Genomic DNA, 22,160 nt, shown 5'->3' on the forward strand with positions numbered 1-22,160 from the left:
TCTCCACCCATATGGTAAAATGTTCTTTGAATGTAATGGAAATAGGATCAAAATACAAGTATTTGAATACGAGATCTACAACAAGGTATAGCATTATCAAAGTTTATTGAAATAATGACTGCTTTTTAATATAGGTAGTATTCCATTAAAATATATACCTTGAAAGATTTTCTACAAACACGACAATTACATTCACACCACAGTTACTTTACTGTAACAGTCAGCTGCTAAAACAACAGCTGAGAGGAGAGCTCATTTGACTTTTTCCGTTTATAGCAAACAGCGCAAAGGTCTTATCTCACTAGAAAACGTAACAGCTGTGTCTTCCTTTAAACTATAAATGACTCATTTCTCTATAACACAAAACATCATAAAAGGTCTAATGACAGACACAGAAGATATTCGTTTGTGTGTTTTTTTCTAGATCATTCTTTAGAAAAGTGATTTAGCAAAACCAAACACAAACAACAACTGTATGAGGATATCTGGATTACAATTAAGTACTGGAATGATATGTGCTGAACATTTAGGAAAATTATGAGACATGAAAGCCTTTACCTGAAACAGTATTGCTTTTTCTTAAAGCTATCAGTAACACAGCACCACTGCAATGACACAGCCGATATGCCTAGATACAAAATGTTCAGTGTATGATGATATTTCTGTGTTGCACAACACTAAACAAGCTATGGAAATTTGATTTAGACATAATTTTTATGGGAAAGTACAGCACTCTATATAAATACCCAAATACCTAAAATACAGCATCAAACTGCACACCTTGCACTGCCCTGTCTCAAAGGGTGTCTCCATGGACAGAGGAAGGGGAGGCTTCCTTTTCTGACGTAGTTCTGGGTAGAACGGCAAACAGTGGCTGTCCTGGCAGCCAGTCGTAGGGCAGTTTGTAAACACAGGGCCCATGAAGTTGTAAAAAAAATGGTGGCTACTGGCCATAAAACGGTGGCTGAAACACCAGGGAGGACTGTGTTGTCAGGGAAGGGGAGAAACAGGATGGGATGGCTGGTCCTGCCAACCACAATCCTGAAAACACCTGGAGTTACCAGTGTGTCAAATTCCGCAGCCAGCCAGTCAGCAAGCAGTCTAAAAACATGGCGCATGGCATTTTACATCCTGGCAGCTGGAATACAATGGCAGCTGCCATGCCCGCAGTGGGGAAGGGCTCCAGGTGCTGACAGCCTGACAGAGAGGGACTCCCCAGGTGACAGGGGACAGGGCTCCGGGGCTGGTGGAGCAGGTGGGGCCTGCAGGGGACAGCACTTCTGCAGCTGTGGGGCTCCACCCCTTGTGCCAGAGGGAGCTTGTCCTCCCCTCCCGACACTGACAGAGACCACGGATAAATGCAAAGCTGTTACATAAACAAGGTTTTTGAATAATCTTTCTTTTACTATATATCATAATATATAATATATAACATATCCCGAGGGCTTATTATATAATATTCACCCACTCTTGAGCTTTGGCATACTCTTTCTCTGCTATTCTAGTATTTCTAAATTATCTTTTATAGATGTCATAAGCCCAGTAAGAACTGAGAGTCTTTTCCTGCTTAGGAAACAAACACATGCCAATCTAAATCAGGTCATTACTTCCCAGAGTCCTTGGAGTGTGAATCCATCCTTTAGCTTCTCTACTGCAAGTCCTAGTTCCTCTGAAAAAACAGGCTCCCGATCATGTTGCTTTTTTGAATGCATGACATATGAGAGAAAATAAAGCAGAAGGTACTTTTTAATTTCATCATCCCATTTTAACAACATACATTTGACAGTATGAAGAAAGATGTTCTTACCTTGTTTTCATCAGCAAAGTAAGCCTGCAAAAGAAAGCAAAAAAGAACTCGCACCCTTGAAAAAAAAAGAAGCCTAAAAACCGAATCTGCTAATAATTCTTTGTGGTCAAAACTGTATTAAGTCTTCTGCAACAATCAAGTCCTTATAGCTTTTACTTTTGTTTTGTAAACAAGATGACAGTTTATTCTATGTTGAAATAACATACAGAAATGTGCTAACAGGAGTTGGTGATAATGTCATTTTTCATTAAATACCAATCTTTGAATTTTCCATCATAATAAACAAAGATTTCTAAATGGTAACATTTTCATATTACATTTGTTACCGTGACAAACACTTTATAGGGGAGAAAATGTAAATATGAAGACAAACTGACAGCATCCTGGTATTTTCTGCTTCCTGTGCAGCAGTGTTCATTATTCAATTTCAAAAACTAGCTTTAAATTTATATCAAAATCAGTTAACATCATACTCAATCTAAGAAATGAACACAGTACAACTGAATTATTAACCAAATTTTTCTACTAGAAAATATGAGAAAGAGATACCATCTTTACCATCCTGTGTGTGTGTAAATTAACAATCAAACTGTTCAGGATATCAGATCTCTGAAAATATCCACAGCTCTAGAAATCTCTAGACCAACAGGTTCTAGATCTTATTTACCAAAAGGAGCCCAATCTTGCTTCAGTTGCCCCTGTGGACTGGTGAGGAGCAGGAAAGAAAGCATTTTCCTGCTCAGCTGGCTCTCAAGCCACACAAGACTCTACAGAACAGTGTCAAGTGTAGCCACTCCTTGGGTCCTGGATGATTTATGTCTCCTACAGCAACCACTTTCTAATAATTTACAGCCTCTAGTTTTCGTTTGAGAATATACAAAGCACAATTATTTAATCCAGGTGACAAAGGCACCAGTAGAGCAAACAGATCTTCACTTATGGAAGACGTGTGTCTTCAAATATATTAAAGACTGAATAAAAATGTGCAAAAATTAAAAAAAAGGCAAAAAGTGAGGAAAGAGGGAAAGGAAAAGACAAGAGCTTCTCTGCATTAGTAAATGACAGCAAAATTAAAAATAGTGGAAATAAGATTGGTGCTAGCCCTGCTAATTTACCACATTTCAAAGACTAGTAAGAAAACATGTCAATTGTCAATGTGTCAAGGCTAGTACTTGAAAATATGTGCAGTCTACCTGCACAGTCAATCATGCAGTCAGGTGTTATTGGGTTGCACAGTAACTCTGGAAATTCTTAAATACTGGGACATATAGTAATACAAAATTATTGCTGCCTTCCTAAAAAACTTTTAAGTTTGAATTTTAGATGAATATCAAGTGTACAGATATCACCATCTATTAATCTGCTCCAAGAGAAGGAAGACTTGTTTTCATATAATGTATCTGATCATATTACACTGCTGATTTTCAAGATATTCCTGATGTTAATGTGTTGAGAAACTACATAAAACTATTCCTTTAAATATCTACTAGTATTTATTTTGAATAATAGTTTCTTCTAAAGTTAAAAATTCATACAGAGAATAAATTCCTGTAATAATAGGGATATTTAATAAAAGGCATGTAGATGTGTTTAAATATAGAAATTACAGTTGCAGCGTATCTCTAACAGAGGATCACAGCTGTACATTGCTTAAATTTGAATAACCAAGCAAGAATTATTTTATTTTTTTGTTTTCTGTGGAGCTGCTTACCACAAAAGCATCTGTATGTTCATCAGCTTCTATTTCCACATCATCTTGAACCTGCTCCACTGTTACGTCTTCAAGAGGTTGAGGCTACAAATAAAAACACTGTAGTAAGTAAATCCACATATCTAATATGTTTAATACATTTTTATTACTCTTAAGAAAGTGTTGTACCTAATTTTAAATAAATTGAGTACCTTTTCTTCCATTTCATAATCCACTCCAAATATAGGGTTAGCTGAATAAACTTTGTGAAGTGAATTAATCTCTTTCACTGCCTCTTGCAGTTTCTCCACAGGGTCTATTTTAAAACCAAGTACATATCCTCCACTCTATGTAACACAGAAAAAAAGACAACATCTGTTTATTAGTGTTGCTTATTATTTAAAGAACTTTTTCCCTTTGACAGTGATTTCCAGTTTCATGATAGCAATTTTCAGCCTGCTGAAAATACATTATTTTTGTGTTATCTTTTTTACATTCTGCCACTTGGATCACGGATGAAATAAAAGAAATGACAATGTTTCTCTATGAAGTAAATTAGCTTTTAACTCTTAGCCCATTATATAAAATGGGAACAAACTTCTTATACAGAAAAACACAAGCAAATAAGGGTGAGACAAAATCAGAAGTGATATTAATGATTTGTTTCTAGCTACTCAGCAGATGGTTAGTCTGTTAGGTCTTGATGTTATTATTAAAGAAGCTTTCAGATACACAGATACAAGGAAAAAATATTTAAAAGAATGGTCCTAATTAAGTATAGAATTAATTAGATCCCAAAGATAATCTTTCAGAAGACTGTGTATTTAACAGTTATTAACTGGTCGTACTGGCCTATTACTGTTTTGCTTAGAGAAACCATAACTCACAACAGCCATACTGACCCTAACACACAGATATTTTAAGCAGTGCGAAGAGAACTTTAAAAAAGTTTTCAAAAGGCCCCACAGAAGGAACACTCTAAGTACCTTAAAAGTAGTCCCATAACATTTCAGAATTAGAGAAATATTGTATATAAAAATGTCATCAATAAAAAAAGGCTTTTAAAGCTTCTTACCTGCTGAGAACTCTCTATCACAAGTGCCAAGCCAAACTTTGAGTCTCTCATTTTTATTGAACGCTAATGGTAAAGAGGTAAAAAACTTTCTGTTAAAAAATTCTGTAATTACTTGATAAATATGTCTTCTGTTTTGTTTTTTGTTTGTTTGTTTGGGTTTTTTTTTTACACTGTATTAGCTACAGTTACTGGTTCTGGAAGCTTGGCTACCAGCATTCCCTCCCATTTACCATTACAAATCCGAACCCCTGAAACCTCAGGGAAAAGTGTTTTATCAGAAGTGGTAACAGTAAATTTCTGAAGATCAGATTCACAGATCATTAATCCCAGTGTATGTAGGTGGTATGAAGCATCACAATAAATACTTCAAAAATTTGAAATACAAGCCATTTTCAACATCTGTGCCTGCCCATGAAAGCCCCCAACTAATCTGGACAGAAAAGAAAATCTACCCTGTGGTTGATGCTGGTAAGACTAAATTACTCCCTAAATGTGGGATATGAAATATTAATTTTGGTGCACAGGGAGTTTTAACTGAAGACTTGAACAGATACCATTTCATTATGAAAATGGTTGTTTTAAGATACTTACAATTTGTAGATATGGTATGCTGACATTAAAGCTGTCATTCATATTTGCATGCCAAACTATTCTCACATTAGTAATAAAAAACGTTCCCAAATTTCCCTATTAACGAAAAGGTATGTTAGAACTGCTTTTAAGTACAGAGCCTTTATTTCCAAACATGATGATTACTGCTATCCATTCAAACAAAAGCAAAGTATAACTTCATATTTAATTCAATGAAAGTCTGATTCTTTCCTACCAAAATCTATGGATTGCAAGGAAGCAAGATCCAATCTTCAAAGGATACAGAACCTGAGTAGTGAAAATAGCTGGGAGTACCTACTACTGCAGCAAAGCAGGATCAAATCACAGCACAGCCAACCTCATGGGAATACATGAAGCATCTGAGAGCATTCTTAACTGTACAGATCTGGAACTGGGCTATAGCGTAAGTACAATGGCATGTGGCTTGCACTTAGGTAATTGAGGAGATCTGTGCCAACGGAATGTAGAGGAAAGAACTTTTTAGCTTGTCAGGATGGATCATATTTCCATTCTGGACTAAAACTGCACAGACAGAAATATCAGCTCCTGTTTTGTTTCATGGCTCTGGGAAATACTTGCAACTAATGCCCTGTAAAATAATGTTTCCTATTTTTATCTTAAAGTCCTTATTTTTTCTTGTTTTAAGACAAAGAATCTTATTCCATTATTTTTGATTTCCAGTAATCAGAAGACAATATAGTCTTAATACTGTTTAGTCAAAGCTGCATGTAAACATACAAATATCAGCAGAGCACTTTGGAAACATTATTTTCTTTCAGGATCATACATAGCATTAGGCTTAAGTTCCTTTTTAAAAGGAACTATATCTAGTTCAATGCATATTAGGCAAGTCATACAGAATTCAGGTTGCCAAAAAGAGACACTGTTGTACTGGGTAGCAAATATATGGGATCAGTTTCTCTGCAGGCATCAGCTGATGAACTGAATTAAGGGTAATTCCTTTGAGGGTACAAAACTACAATTGCTATATAAAGCTGAAACATTTTAACTCTTCTGTAGTCAACGTAGCCTGATTTTTCCCTGTACCTGGTCACTTGACAAATTCCAAACTCCATTGACTTTATCATATATTTGTTCTTGCGGTAACAATCTCAGTTGCTTGTTTTGAATCAATGCACTTCTCAGCTTCAGATCACGATACATTTTAGAAGTTTCATAAGCTCTGCAAAAAATCAAAAATACACATTACAATTCAGTGTTTTCTATTATCTTTACTCTGTTTCAGCACAGATATGAAATGTTGTATATTTCAAACTTTTCTTATCCCCTCACTGCACAGAGGTGAGAGTACTATTAAAACTTAGTCGATATAATCCATTATTTTTCAGCTTTCCTTAATGAAATTAAAGGGGGTTTTAACAACTCTTTTGATCTCCTGTATTGTTCATTTCTATACTGTTTCTTCCTTTTCCTTAAAATAGTTTTCCTTAAGATTGTCATCTCCTAGACTCTGTTGCAAAGTATATCCTCTGGGTCCCGTGCTAAGCATAGCACAGACATTAAGAATCCTTTATTTTTCAGTGCTGGTTAAGTCACAAACATCCAACATACATATGTCAGTATTCCACAGCTCATAAATGGAAACCTATGGTGATGTATTATGCACACATTCATTCAGATGACTTATCTTTAGGTGGGAAGTATACACTGTTTTGTGGTCAGATAGAGTTCTGACCAGGATTTAACTCTTCATTTCCATTACACGATCTGAAATTATGGGAAATTATTATAGACAGAAATTGTAGGTAGAAAATGCACACTGAAATTAGCTCCTTTATACTTTTATTTGTTCAGATAGTTTATACACACAAGATGCATAAACTGTGATCAATAACCGGTATGAATACACATCAATTTTCATTATGTACAGTTACCTATTAAAATCTGCGATCATTCTCTCCCTTCCTTACAGAGATTGTTCTCTTTTGGGAAAGTTTTCTGAATGTTAAATATGGGCAGTTACATACTGTGTCCATCAGCAGCTGTAATGCCTGATATCTGATTCATTGATCAAACACTAAGTTTGCTACCTGTGTACGGCAATGACCGAAGTGAAGAGTCTGGGACTCCCAGGAACAACATTGGTGAATATGAACTCAAACCGGGTGTTGTTACATTTAGTCAATATATACAGAGCTTCTGTCTGCCCTCGTAATTTCTGTGAGGAAAAAATAAAATTTTACATTTTGTTCATATAGCAGCCCAACTGTACAAGCAATAAATAATCCTCAGATATTTTCTAAATTATTGTTTTAAATAGTGTATATTCAGGTCTAATCCTGATTCTACCATTGATCTACTGCTGTCTTCAACGGAACTCAGGTTTTGTTTGAGAAACTAGCAGTTCCACCAATGCTAGGACTAATTAAGTCCTGCTATGCATTTGCAATATCATGACTGAAACAGTATTTTTGGTTTTGTTACCATGTGGCTGCCTAGGGAATCTACATAATCTCCCTGCTGGTCTTTGCAGCAAGCCAAACAAATAGTTTCGCAGGCTGTGTATTTGAGAGCTTTCGTGCACAAAATTAGTGCCACTACAGACCTTGTTAAATTTAGACAAAATAAGCCAACATATGCTTGACTTATCCAGAGGGAAGAAGAATCACCAAACAGTGTGATTACATGAGTTTTACTCCCTTAGAAAAAACTAAACCACCCTCCTATAGAAAGGTGAAACACTCAACTTTTAAAAGTCAACTTTCATTACTATTCTATTACTGTTAGTGCAAGTAAACTTTCACATTATTGTTGATATACTGCAGTAAGTATAAATAACTATAGCTTGTTTTATTTTTTTAAAAAGTATTTTTTGAAACTTACTGAGTTGGCAGTTCTTGTAGTTATATTTATAACGCAGTTGTAACCCACAGCTTAGAAGTTAGGGGAGAAAAAAACAATTGTTTTGAGAACAAGAAAAATAATAGTCAAAATTACGAAATACAATACTGAATTCTGTAAACAGCTTTGGTTGCTATTTGTGAGAATTACACCTTGTGGTTGATGGTCTGGGCCCTTATTACAAAACTGAAGACTAATGTAAGCTGGAAAGGACCTTGGGAGGTTATCCAGTCAAAAGCAGGACCAACTCTGTCTGGCTGCTTGGGGTACTGTCTAATCAAGTTTTGAATATTTCCAAAGAAAACGATTCCACACTGAGCACTGGAAATAATTTAGGTACAAAGTAGTTGCATCCCGTCCCTGTTTCAGCACATTAAATTAAATACAAGTAGACTCACTAGCTACTCATACAGTTAAAATTCAGAGCTTACAACAGTAAAATTGGAAAGGCTGGTACTTGTGGGGAATAAATAAGAAAATACAGAATGTGAATAAACAGGTGGCAACAAGAGCTACAAGTAAAGCAATATGTGAAGAAACTCAAACTCTTGGTTCTTTCTAGAAAAACAAATTAATCCCACATAGACCAAATGAAAAATATGTCTGAATTACTCTTCAACTTCTGTTCTGAGAAATTAACATTGAATATTACTATTTTGCTATGAATTATTATCTCAGTTCCTATGTTATAAATAAATTAATTAGTAACAGTTTATTTCAGACTTTAGAGAGCAACAGAGTGCTTCACTTTTTTACTTTACTATTCTGTACTGGAATCAATATTTTGTGAAGGAACAGCATGCCACCACAAAGGAAACCAGAGATGATACTCACAGAGATTGACTCTGGGCAAGGACAAGGAGCGCCATATGATCCGCAAATTTGTCACAAGCAGTTTACCTGCAGATAAAGCGTGGAGACATTTTAAAATCTGAATAACTTCTATTAAATTACATGTTCTGTTCTGTGACATATATTTACCTCTAGCTTTGAAACACCAGGATACTCCTTTCCCTTGACAGGAAAAAGAAGAAAATCACAGAACAACCCACCAGAAAAATCACTAAATGCCTTTTTTTTTTTTTAAATGCTAGGAGAGAAAATCCATCAAGAACAAATGAAACAACCTCTAATATATACCAATATTCCTCAAAACCAACCCAAGAACAGTTACTGATTTCAATCTACACGCTTATAGTAAAAATGCAGACACACTCAGTGCAGAATTGCTCTGGGGAAGAGAAGGGGAAGGCAGTGAGTTAACTATCACAGCTGCCTTCATCAATAACCTCATCCCTTTATATCATATGCAAATTTACTCCATTCTGTACCCTGTGGAGCAGCACATCCAACCTAGGAAGGGTCATCTCAGCACAGTGGCAGCTTTGTGCCCTTGCCCACTACATATTCCTTACTGATTCAGTTTAACCCTGGGAGGGGAAAATTAAGCCTTAAAGAGGATTACAGCAGAAGATCACCACACTGTTTATAAATGGATTATTCTTACAAGGCTTTCAATTCTAAGCAAATTCCGAGACAAGACTATCATCTTCCTATAACTCTGAATAAGAAATCCTATCTGAAAACACTCTAAGACAGATCTGTGAAATAAGCAGGATCTATTGTGTGCAACAGAGCATTGATACTGAGTTCAATGGAAACCTGACAGGTTTCCATGAACCTGCACATGTTAAAAAGTAGAAAGTTTACAATTTCCCTGAGTTTGGAGTTACCTCTGTCTCCATTGTTTCCTTTGGTATCTTCAACAGACTCTAAGCAGTCTATAAGGACCTCTCCAGGTCTCATTTTCATTTGCCTAAAAGAGAAAAAAGAAATTACCTGATGAAAAATAATCCTCCAAAAATAAGGCTATTTCTATTTCCCTACTTCACTTTCTCTGTTTTCTGCTCAGTGCCTCATGCAATGAAAAATCCAGGTATGTACATATACACACAAATCAACTTTATATACTTGCAATGATCATTACATCTCACAGACGAAAAACAGTAATACCTCTACTATTAAATTACAACAGTACATAAATAATTACATAGCAAGTGTGACCAAGCAAAATATGCCCTAAAATAGCGAGAAGGTGTGTGGAAATGGGAAAGCAAAAAAAAAACAATTTGCATTGACAGAACTTTTAGAGGACAGAGCTTGTTACCTCCTGACGTACTTTTAGGTCATAAGGAGTGGAACTAGGCTCATGAAATAATAGATGCCAGCAAAAGAAAGACATATAAGGACACGTGAAACGCTCAGAATTTTCCACATAGGATGAGGTTTGATTTTTTTGTTTTGTTTTGTTTGTGGGATTTTTTGGTTTGTTGTTTATATTACTATTATTTTGCTTTATTTAACTGGTCTAGCCATTTAATTAAATAACAACAGATGTAGTGTAAATTTATTCTGTATTTTTATCGTATTGTGAAAAACAGCCAAAACTCTTCAGTTTGACTGCAGGGCAGAAACGAAATGTATTATTAGGAGAGGAATTTCGTGAGATACTGCAGAGCCAGCACCCCATTCCCTGAGTTCGGGATGCCAACGCCACGGCAGGGACACCGAGTCCTGGTAACCAGCGAGCGCCACTGTTCCCTCAGACACATCCACTCGGTTCGAGCCTACTTCCCAGTGCCAGAAAAGCTCGGCTGGGAAAAGCACACCGTTCCCTCAGTCCAAACTTTTGGTTTGTTTGTTTTCTTTGTACACACTGGAAACGGTGACCAGTTCCCACCTCCCCAAACTCCCTGGCCGCCCGCTCCGAACCCCCGCCCCACCGAGGCGTTCCCGGCATCCACCGCGCCCCTGATGGCGGCCGGCCTCAACCCGCGGAGACCCGTCGATGACGGGCCCCGGGCGGGCCCGAGAGCACCGCTGCGGGCAGGAACGGGCCGGGCCGGGCCGGGCCGGGCCGGGCCAGGACACTTACTGCGGGGAGATGTCGAAGCGGACATCCCTGTCCTCCCACAGCACGTCCAGCACCCCGCTCATGGCCGCCGCGCGCCCCGCCGAGCCACGCGCTGCCCCGGCAACGGGGAGGGAGGGGTGGGGTGTTTGTGTCTCGCGCCCCTGCGGCGGCCGGGATTGGCTGCGGCGCCGCACGTGGGGAGCGCGCGCGCCCTCCCGCCACCTTCGGCCCCGCCCCCGGCCGTGCTGAGGCGCTAAAACCTAAACCGTGTGAAATCGTCGCGTTGTCGGCAAAGTACAGCCTTTGGGGTGTGAGTTTGGTGGTTTTGGTTTCATTTTAAAACAGATGGGATGCGTCATTTTTAATTTGGAGTGACTTGAAAATCGTCTGTAGCCAATTTTAATTGCAGTACCCTACCACTTTAAAATAAACAAATTACTCGAAATAAGTATGAATCGTAGGAAGAAACTCGTCCTTCTGACAGTTCTTTCCCTGGAGCTGGTCCCTGGGTTGGTGAGGAGTCCATTGCACCCATCTGGAAGCTGACACAAACTGGATGAAGTAAAGTGAGTAACAGGTGGGAAGTGCCTGTGCCCCTGGCGGGACACGGACCAAGGGGTCTGGAAGCAGAAAGGATGGAGAGTGTTTGGCTTGAGGCCAAGCTCCATTTTTGTTGATATGTTTGACGTTACCATTTGCTCAGTGAAAAAGAGAAAAACACAAACCCAACCAAAAGTGATCATCGAGTTTCATATGCAGGAATGCCTAATCTGGGGTGTTGGGGCTTGTTAGGGGCTGTGGCAGAAATCCATTGTCACAAGCGCATGAGAAGGTAAGTGCAATGTAATTTAGCTAGGTTAAGTTTCTAGTCCTGTAAAGATACCATTATCCATTTTCTCTCCTGGCAGTAAAACAAGAAATGTTTTATTAGAAACAAGCTTTCAAGTATGTTAAGTAATAGGAAATGCAACATATACACGCAGATGTAAATGTAAAAAGCAATATCACAGTGGCAGGCAATAAACTATGCTGTGTTTAATGTTCTGAACAAAAATTTAAATAGTTAATTAAAGAAGATGAAAATATTAAAATGCGTTTAAAAATTAGGGTTGGCTTTCAGAAGAGAAACACATAACAAGCACCACTTTAGACATGAACTAACCCAAGTTAGTGAGGCCAGATATTGGTATATTCACTCATAGAAATCTGTGGATGTCATGGATCTTGGCTAGCTAATGAAAACTGAGGGGAGTTTACTGAAAAAAGGATTAAAGTAACTGTGATATGATTAGGAAAGGTGTGTAATTTAGCCACCTCCCTGTCTTGTGACCCAGAGAGCACACAGTCCATAAGTTGATGCATTTGCTGTATTTGTCTGTACTGTGGTACTCCGCATGTAATTTGGAAATATGCTTGATATATTAAAATATTATTTGTGAGAATGGTTTCGCTTAAAAGAAGTGAAGTCTTCATTGCACAATTCTTGGCAAATATCAGATTTCTGTAACAGAGAGAAAAGAAATGACATAATTTTAATGACCAAGGATTGCTTCCAAAGCCATATATGTCATTTAAAATGAAATATAGTTAATGATTATACAATGTTAGTATTTAAAGACCTAGGTGAAGGAAGGGCAATTGCTATGGCAAATGCTATACTGGTCTTAATATAAATTAGTAAAAAAGAATTTTTGTACTCTTGATACTGCTGAAAATTTGCTATTTTGTTACATAAGCACTACATCATATACTATATGCAAAAAGAATTAAAGTATGCTTGCATAGGTAGACTTTTTTTTTAGTTAGTGCACATATGACTTCACAAAGTTAACATTCCATGAATTAGTTGGTTTGATTTTACGTACCAGGCTGGATAATTAATAACAAAGTCAAACAATCAATAGTTTCAACCTGCTCATTCTTAATGTAGAGATGAATTCCTACCTCCAGAAGAAAATACACAAGCCTCTCTACATTCCTCTTCACTCTCAAAGCGGTTTGCATTTCCATCGCAGCCACCGTACCAAAACTGAGCACAAGCATTGGCTTGTTTATCATAATACCATTTTATCATATAAACACGGCATGGCCCTTGGTCCAACCTTAACTTGCACCGGAGGTCCAGGATACTTTCTAAAATAAAGGAAACAGAGGAACAGAAACAATTCAGTTTGTAGCAGTCAATTCTATTGCATAGATTTTACCTTTTAAACTCTGATTTTGTTGGGTTTTTCCCTGGTAATGTTATACAAGAGTTTAAGATTCACTCTGTTGTAAAGATGTTAGTATTGAAGGCAAGTTAAAAGTGCATCTTAGTTGGTCGATTAAACTGTTCCTTTACTGGCATGGTTCTAGTAATTCCAGAAATAATAGTATTATGGCTCTACATACCAAAAGAGCAAAGAATACGAATATGATAATTTTGAAATCTATTTTTTGAAATCTAATTAAGTCTTGTGAGCAACCTGAAATTGTAAGCCTAAGAGCTGTAAGGTAGTTGCATATGCTGTTTTCAAATCATAAGCATGACCATCGTCCTTCTGCTGCATGTTAGTTCTTTTTGTGGTTGGAAGAAGAGACATTAAAATAGTGAGAAGAATATAAAACTTTAGTCTTGCTTTTGTAAGATATTTGTGTTACTTATCTAATGCAATGGTAGTACTTATGTACATACGTTTGAATGTAAAGCCTGTTGGTCTAGTGACTCCTACAGAGGAGGACTGTGACATACTAATCTAGTCTCACTCTAATAGTACCATTAGATAGAAAGCAATTTTCTGTTAAGTTTAACGTTGTGACACCAATATTTTGTCTTTGTCAACTCGTATCTTGTCACTTTTTTGGGCGGAAAAAAAAAAAGTTATTGCCAGGGACCAGATAAGCCATGCCAGTGTTCCCAGGGAGCATGGGAACATGTTTCTATTGCTCTTTTCTGTTGCTCCCATCATAATAAACTATTACTGGAACTCAAAATCCCCCAAATTATGAACAAAATACATTTGGACATTTCATGTCCAAAAAATCAATGAGAAGAATCAATCCTTTGAGCAGTCAGCTAATTATCATACTTTTCTTCAGATGACTAAGCACAGCTTTTTCCTATTTCTCCTCTCCTCTGAAAGAGAAAGCTATTTTTTCTGTCCAATTCTGAAATCATTATCTTTGTCTTTAATGAAGCCTCCTAACTCCATAGACTGCCCCTTCTTGGCTGACATATTACCTGCTCACTGGCCCATCTCAGTGAGCATTATGTTCTCTTTTTGATGCCATTTATGAGCTCCTCTCAGATAACCTTGCTTTTGCCATAAGTGGAGCAGTGGGATTTGGAACTTGGGAAGACAAGAACAGCAACTAGATCTGTTATAAAATCCTGAAATGGATTCTCTTCCACACCATGGACTCACAAAATCTTCAGAGAGTAGAACAAAATTACTCTGATTTAAAGCCTTATTAAAAGTTAGTATCAGGATAAGAGGGAACAAAATGGAAAACTAGTTATGATCTATAACCTGGTCTTGGTGTGAGTCCTGCAGTTGAAAGAGGTGATGTCATCACTTTATTGGATGGTGATTGTTTAGATGGCAATAATGGTACCACAGCTGCAGCTGAAAAGAAACAGAATGAGACGTTGATTTTTGGTCAGCCAAAAAAGAAGATGAAGAAATGAATGATGATAAAAATACCTCTAGTGTCTGCTGTTAGGAAGGGTAACTGTTTTTCCTCTCGTTCCTCTTCATAGGCTTCATATATTACCACAGGAGGTAATTTGGTCTGAAATAAGCAGTTGATTTTCTTTGTTTTCCAGATACTGTGAAGTGTTTAAAAATTAACAAGCCCTCCATGACTCAGAGATTTTCTAACGTTATTCCTTTCCATTTTAACACTTCAGTGTTAAAAACCAGAATTTTAAATTCACCTGGTTGGTTTACCAGGAAAGTTGTCATACCTAAATATGAGATATATATATTTTTTTAGTTGACCTTTACAGAATTTTATTTATAAACTTAAAATGATAATCTACAATTGAGTTCAATTCTTAGACTTAATTATAACAGTGTAATTGCTTTTTAATAATGTAGTTTCACACTGTGGCACAAATATTCCTGCATTAAACAAAGGAATGATAATTCTTGTAACAGTATCAGGAATAAACTATAGCAATTATAAATTATATATTATATTATAAATTATAGCCTGCATGCAACATCAGAACTCTTACTCAGAACCACCAGCTCTGAGCATACCAAGTTAAAGGAGCTATTACAGTACCTGTCTGGCAGAAAAGTAAGGTGAAGGTTACATACTACATCAGGCAGCACAGAGGGATAGATATTTTAAACTTCTGCTCATTGAAGTCTGCTGAATTTTCATACCGGAGCTAATGGATGAGGAAGATCACCAAGACTCAGAGGACTTTCTACTGTAGATACTCCAGGTGTCTGTGCTGAAAGTGGTTGTCTATTAACATGGTGGTTCTGAAGTGTGTAATATAAAGAACTTGGAGATACTGAATGGAAATATGAACCACTTATACTTGCACCATTTCCTTTACGGTTGTATATTAAGGTACCATGTTCATCTTCACAAAATTGGTTTACTAATTTGGACTCCAGAGCTGTTTAAAAAAAAGGAAGTAAAAAACATCATACTGAGAAATTGAATGAATTTTTAAAATATGGACTATTTATACACGTCAGTAATACACATGTAATCCAGTACTCCTTTGGATTGTTTATGTGTCTCTAAGAAGATTATTTCAGACTCTCTGCACTATAACTTTTTTTGGTCACAAATTTGCCAGCATGTAAGTCCTCTACATGGTACAAAATACAATGAACTTATTTAAAGGTGTTCATCCAAGCTTAGTAACAACTACTAGTTGGTTACGGGAAAATAACTTCTTACCTTGCTGATGTGAACAACCAAATGAAAAAGGGAAGTGAACAAGCAGAATTTATGACAATAGGTTTCATTCTGACTTACAGTCCAGCAGATGTGCAATGCATGAGCACTTAGCCTAGAAAACAAGTTTAAGAGCTGTTTTCCTAGACTGGGTGACATCCCCCTGTTGGCATGTTGAATCATTGCCCTATAATGTGACTCCTTAAAAGAAGTGAATCTCTATCTCTAGGTTCCTATTACTTTGCACCTTGTAACTAATCCTGATCAGCATCAAAACTTGACATATCCATAAAGATAGTACTGTCCCCCCACCACGCCCCGTTCTGAGAAGCATCAGGTACAATGCATAACTTCAATGAACGCACCTGGAAGGGTGTTGAAGTCATCGATGAGAAACATGTGTTCTGTGTCTGGATCTGAAGCAATCAGATTTAGCTCACGCACAAACTCAGCCTGTGTTGGATCTGAAGTGTTTACAATTCCTATTGCGTACATTTCGATGTTTGCTGCGTGAGCCTCTCGAACGACAGTGTCTAGTTTTACAGCTTCTCTCTTGTCTGCTTGGCCATCTGTCAGCACAACAGCTACTTTCCGCACTCCTGCTCGAGCACTGAGGAATCCCTCCTGGGTTGCTTTACGGATAGCAGTTCCTGTGTAAGTGCCTTCTCCCATGTACTGCATTTTTCTAATTGCTTGCTTAACATCCTGTCGAGTTGTGTATTTGTTGAGACCAAATTCTAGTTGAACTTCTAAACTGTATAACACAAGGCCAATTCTGGTAGCATTTCTGCCTACAGTTACTCTGTCTACTAAAGCAGTTACAAAGTCTTTGACAATCTCAAAATTTTCTGGTCCCACACTCTCAGAGCTGTCAATCACAAACACAAGCTCCATAGGAATTTCCTTACATTTAATACCGCAACCTGCAAAGGAAAAATAAAAAAACCCAGATCACAATGATTTGAGGTGGTATCCTTTTGGAAAGGAGAAGAATGTAAATGTAATAAAGAAAATACAGAACCTGAACGTAAAGATTTCCTGAGTACTTACCACATATCTCTTTAATTAATTTAATTATATCTTCTCTCTGGATATGAAAAGAATTAAATATGAAATTATTTTACAACTTTGCCTCTTTCAAATAATGCATAATATTGACACTAACAAATATTTTGTTTATAGTTAATATTTGTGTCCTACAGGAACTTAGAAAAATCTTACTGTTTAACTTTCAAACCTGACCTTCCAAACAGGGAATGAGTCCCACATTTTACACTGAACTGTTTCGTATGCATATAACAATCATTAACTTGACAACACAGAAACGTCTTTATCTAAAACAATTAACTACTGTTATTGTAAAAATGTTTTGTGATTAACTGATTCTCATTAAAACTGAAAATCATTCATATTTTAGTATCTGAATAATATGATATCCATTTTAAATGTATTAGAAGTGGAGAAACAGACCCAACTTTAGGAATTGTATTGCTTGTAGTGAGCCGATGTATGACAGAGCACCAACACAGAATGGAATTGGGAGTTGGAAGCCCTGGCGTATCTGGCCCACTCTGTTACCCAGCTTTCATCAGAAAAAAGAAAAAACAGCTGCTGCCTTCAAAGCTGTCTGTTCAGAAAAGTGAGACCTTCTGTGAACAAAGTGTTTTTTGTTATTAGAGCAATCCTTTGTTATATTTTTTTAAGTGCATGACAGGACTCATTTGGCATTGAGTCAGTCTGTCAAATACAACCTTTTGCTGCTGCTGCTCAGCTTCCATAAAACTTAGTAGTGGTCACTGACATACTTTTACTGAATTTAGGTCAAGTGCAGTTCAGACTCAGCAGAAATATAATTAAGTTCATAGCATGACAGACCATGACAAGTTTGAAGATCCTTGCTCTTTATACTCTTAAATACTTGTAAAAAGTCCTTCCTGCAGCAAGTACACTCCTGAGTCATCTAATGCTAACTGTAAAAGAACATATAGCAGAAAAATGCCTAAAATTACCAGGAACTTTAAATTCCATTTCAGTATAAAGTAGATGAGAAAAAATCAGAAATCTTTGAGTGGTTTCATTCTGTAGTATTACTGAGACCACTTCTTGTCAGAGAGCTCCATCCAAAATAATTAACAGGATATGTTTCATCTGATCTAGTATTGTTTATATCTTGCCATAAGGGGATTTAAATAATGGAATTTGCTTACTGTTAGGCCTTGCTCTCCCTTTGGTCCAGTTTTGCCCTGTAACAGTGATCGTTAATTCAACATTGCAATTAATTAGTAACATTGTAATTCAGAATATGACTTCATCAATACCATTATTTGAACAATATTTGGCCAATAGGAACTTTGGCTAGAAAAAGTGGTGTTTGTGTGATACTACCTTGTGCATTCAGTATCTGCAGCCTCCTAAGGTGATGGTCTTATATGGGAATTGGATGACCTCAAGTCTCCCACTCAATCACTGACTGTCAGTTTACATTAGAAAGGGAGAATCTGTGCAAAGCTTTCTTGTCTACCATGTTGTGTTGACTTCCTCTCTCAATAGACTGTGTACCTGCCTGACACCCTGGAATGATGAGAATTCTGCTTCATCATGTGTGAGTTTAATAGGGCCAGTAGCAGACCAAGAATGAATTTTTAAAATATGGACTATTTATATGTTAGTGTGTATATATATATATATATATGTACACGTGTCATCCCCCCCAGCAATGGAGTTTATATATTCCTACTTAATAGTATGCAAATTTCAGAACAGAAGAGCACCACATATTACTTGCGTGCTTTTGGGGACGTGCCTATCAGCAGAAGTTTTCATTTTGACTCCCCTCATTGTTCATCAGCTTTGAGGGAAAGTCTGAGCTATAGTTATTTGCTAGCCATAGAATAGAATTGCATAGTTTTGTCTTGAAACATGGCAATTGTCCTTCACTGCTTTCCTGGTTTCAGCTGGGATAGAGTTCATTTTCTTCTTAGTAGCTGGTTTAGGGCTGTGTTTTGGATTTACTATGGGAATCATGCTGACAACACACTGATGTTTTGGATGTTGCTAAGTGGTGCTTACCCTAAGTCAAGGACTTTTTAGTTTCCCATGCTCTGCCAGTGAGGAGCTGCACGAGGAACTGCAGGGAACATGGCCAGGACAGCTGACCCGAAGTGGCCAAAGGGATATTCCATAACATAGGATGTCACACTGAGTACACAAACCGGGGGGAGTTGGCTGGGAGGGGCCGATCACTGCTTGGGGGTGGGCTGGGCACTGGTCAGCAGGTGGTGAGCAACTGTATTGGGCATCACTTGTTTTTTTCATTATTATGATTATTATTATACTTTGGTTCAATTATAAACTGTTTTATGTCCACCCACGAGTCTTTTGTTTGTTCATGTTTTTTTTTTTGCTTTTTTATCTGATTCGCCTCCCCATCCCACCAGGGCTGGGGGGTAGGTGACTGAGTGGCTGCATGGTATTTAGTTGCTGGCTGGGGTTAAATCATGACAACTTCCTGAAGAGAGAAACCACATCTGTGCAATAAGTGGGGTATTAATCAAGGAAATGTCTTTTTGCTTTTAAAGTTTTTCATTGTTTCAGTTTCTTAAGTATTTCAGATTATATGTAGTTAAATAGAAAGAAGAATACACAACTCAGCTTTGTTTTTACATGGTTTAAGAAAACAGCCATGATAAACCTGAGTTACTCACGGGTTCTCCAGATAAACCAGGGTCACCCACATCACCTTTTTCTCCTTTTCTCCCTTTGTCACCTGTAGCTCCTCGATCTCCCTGTAAAACCATGTTGGTAAGCAGACAGAAAGCGTAAGTCAGTTTTTATTACACTTTTCAAATTTCTCTCTAGTTGCCTTTGAGAATTCACCTTCAGCTTCTGATATGACAGAAATCTTTGTTAGACATCATTTAAATAACTTGGTATTTTGTGAATTTCGTTAATAACTTATAGGATTGGCTAAGCATCTTTATGGGAAAAAATAAGTGAAGCTGTTTGAACAATGAACCATCTCAAACAACTATATGCACACTACAGAGGGGTTTCATGTGATATTACGTGATGGAAATCAGTAATATCAGTGTCTTAGAAAAATAAAATAACAGTAGGGAAATAGAAAAGAAATCCAAGGGTGTCATTGGAATGAATAATGAGAATATCACTCTGAGAAACCTTTTGGCCCAGAAAAGGTGTTTAGAATTGCAAACAGATGGATTCGTGTGTCCTGGTTTGATTTTTAGTAGACTATGGTATTTTGTACAGCCTTTCTGAGCCAATGTGATTGCATCTAAAAACTGATTCCAACTTAAAGTTCTCTTTTTCTTAACATTGATGTAGTGCCCAAATTTTGCATAGTGGGTGAAAGAAAGGCAGTAATATTAAATCTAATAATAAAATAATATAACTTCTAATAATAATATAATCTTCTAATATCTGGGGTTTTCCCACATGCCCATTTCCTTTACACAAAATTTATAAGCCTTCAACGAGAGCTGATTGTAATGAGTATTTTCAGTGTGTTCTTTTCCATCTAGGGCATTATCTCTGATTTACATATCATACCTTCTGTCCTAAAAGCCCATCTCCAGGAGGGCCTCGTGGTCCTGGCATTCCTTGAATTCCTTGTTCCCCCTAATGATAATCCAAGTAGTGATATTAACTCTTTGTAATCATTAATCATGCTTTAAGTTTAAATGTTCAAAGAGAAAGTGTTTCAAACTGCATTTTAACAAGTATCTTGAGGCACTTGAGACAATAGTAGCTAGCTTATATTTCTCAAATATTTCTTCAGTATAAAGTTATATAATATTGAAAAACCACATTATTGATTTTAATTTTAATTTGTTCCCTCTTTCTATCCCATTTTATTAATTGTCATTCCCCTTTTCTTATTTCTGTCTTTTGAGTGTGTCTCATCTGACTGATACTTTGGGTAAAAGTGCATGTTACAGGGAAAAATTAATAGTACACATAGATTCAGGATGGAGACTCTTTCTCTACCATAGATGATATTCATATAACTACTTCAGGCTGTCTCCATGGGCATGAGAGCTGAGGAAGAGGAAATGGTATTTTTAATTTCATAAAGGTATCTTTAACTGATAAAAGTTCCTTCCTTCTCCCTCAATACATGTGTGCTTGGGCTTGTTGTTCACAGTAGTAGATACAGAACATACTTTGTACGTGCTCCCATTATCCTTCTCATTCTCTCGCCTGAGGCTCCTTCATATAAGAAACTATGTGAAATCTCCTTGACACTGTGATGGTCAGATTGACCGCTCAGCACAGGTTAAATATTGGAGACATGAAGCCTTTTTACCTTAGCTCCTTGAATACCTTCACCAGGAGGTCCCAGAGACCCAGGTGGCCCTGGGCGTCCTATGGTTCCCTAGAGAATATTCATAATAGAAATACACAATAAATTGTTATACCACCATGTAATTTCTTGTCCATCCTCTACCAGACATTTTTTTTTATAAGTAGTGAGGATAAGATTGCTCTGTCTGACAAAGACTCATTTCAGCCTTTATCAGATTATTAAAATCCAGTTTATACTTCAAAGGAGTCACTTGGCTTAATGATTACTAAACATAAATAACCTTGCTGAGAGATATATACATTGTGTTGAAGGAAGGATTGTATTGGTGGGATATTGGGGACTGAATTAAGATTTAAGAGAGGATTATTATCGTTTTGTTATCTTTCATCACCATTACACACTGACCTATGGACATACATACTAATGTGGCATTGCAAATAAATACTTGTTGCTAATTCATAAGATAGAGTTCAAAAGAACTCTAGAGAAAATGTTTTCATTCTATATGTTATTCACAGGAAGCAATCAAAACCCACATAGTGAAATATTAATTTCATGCCTATATTGCTATTCCAGTATCCCTGCATGAAATTATCTCTTTCCTCATTTGTAAGGATACTGTGCACATGCCAGTCCTTGGGACTAGTCCTGGCTGGGGAAGTGCTTCACCACTGCTTTGCTCTGGATGTGGTTTTCATGCCAATGTGAACTGAATTTCTGGGACCAATAAGCCACATTGTGCAGGTAACACATTATTATGTTGCATAATCTTTGCATTTGACTTTGTTGAGTTCCTTTACATTTACATTCTACACCATTTCTTTTGCATTAGTAGACTTCTAAAACTGAGCTGTAGGAGCATAAGAGTTTCCAATTTGGGAGGTTTCATAGGGCAAATTGCTTTTTATAGTTACAATTATTTTCAGGCCTTTGTCATGATGTATATTATAACTACAAAAATAATCCTTTTTT

At 37.1% G+C, this 22,160-nt stretch overlaps 2 protein-coding genes across 2 annotated transcripts in view; both read right to left on the reverse strand.

Moving 5' to 3' along the window:
• Window positions 1-88: 88 nt before the first annotated feature.
• Window positions 89-11,091, reverse strand: BBS5 (Bardet-Biedl syndrome 5). The gene is made up of 12 exons (XM_032693904.1): window positions 10,982-11,091; window positions 9,780-9,862; window positions 8,881-8,946; window positions 8,029-8,078; window positions 7,236-7,363; window positions 6,232-6,367; window positions 5,164-5,259; window positions 4,573-4,635; window positions 3,710-3,844; window positions 3,519-3,602; window positions 1,808-1,831; window positions 89-1,697 (listed from the first exon to the last, which is right to left on the reverse strand). Exons 1-12 carry the CDS (start codon window positions 11,041-11,043, stop codon window positions 1,596-1,598), a joined length of 1,029 nt encoding a protein of 342 aa, XP_032549795.1. The 5' UTR covers window positions 11,044-11,091; the 3' UTR covers window positions 89-1,595.
• A 1,790-nt stretch (window positions 11,092-12,881) lies between these two features.
• COL28A1 (collagen type XXVIII alpha 1 chain) overlaps window positions 12,882-22,160 on the reverse strand; it is a 32,435-nt gene continuing 23,156 nt past the window's right edge. The window contains exons 26-35 of the mRNA XM_032693276.1: window positions 21,189-21,257; window positions 20,432-20,500; window positions 19,567-19,647; window positions 18,070-18,105; window positions 16,913-16,949; window positions 16,228-16,785; window positions 15,334-15,575; window positions 14,644-14,731; window positions 14,470-14,559; window positions 12,882-13,093 (exon numbers count right to left, since the gene is read on the reverse strand). Coding sequence (XP_032549167.1) covers window positions 12,882-13,093; window positions 14,470-14,559; window positions 14,644-14,731; window positions 15,334-15,575; window positions 16,228-16,785; window positions 16,913-16,949; window positions 18,070-18,105; window positions 19,567-19,647; window positions 20,432-20,500; window positions 21,189-21,257 — 1,482 coding nt within the window. The remainder of the gene's footprint in view (window positions 13,094-14,469; window positions 14,560-14,643; window positions 14,732-15,333; window positions 15,576-16,227; window positions 16,786-16,912; window positions 16,950-18,069; window positions 18,106-19,566; window positions 19,648-20,431; window positions 20,501-21,188; window positions 21,258-22,160) is intronic.

The sequence above is a fragment of the Chiroxiphia lanceolata genome, chromosome 7 (assembly GCF_009829145.1).
Source record: "Chiroxiphia lanceolata isolate bChiLan1 chromosome 7, bChiLan1.pri, whole genome shotgun sequence".
Taxonomy (NCBI): domain Eukaryota; kingdom Metazoa; phylum Chordata; class Aves; order Passeriformes; family Pipridae; genus Chiroxiphia; species Chiroxiphia lanceolata.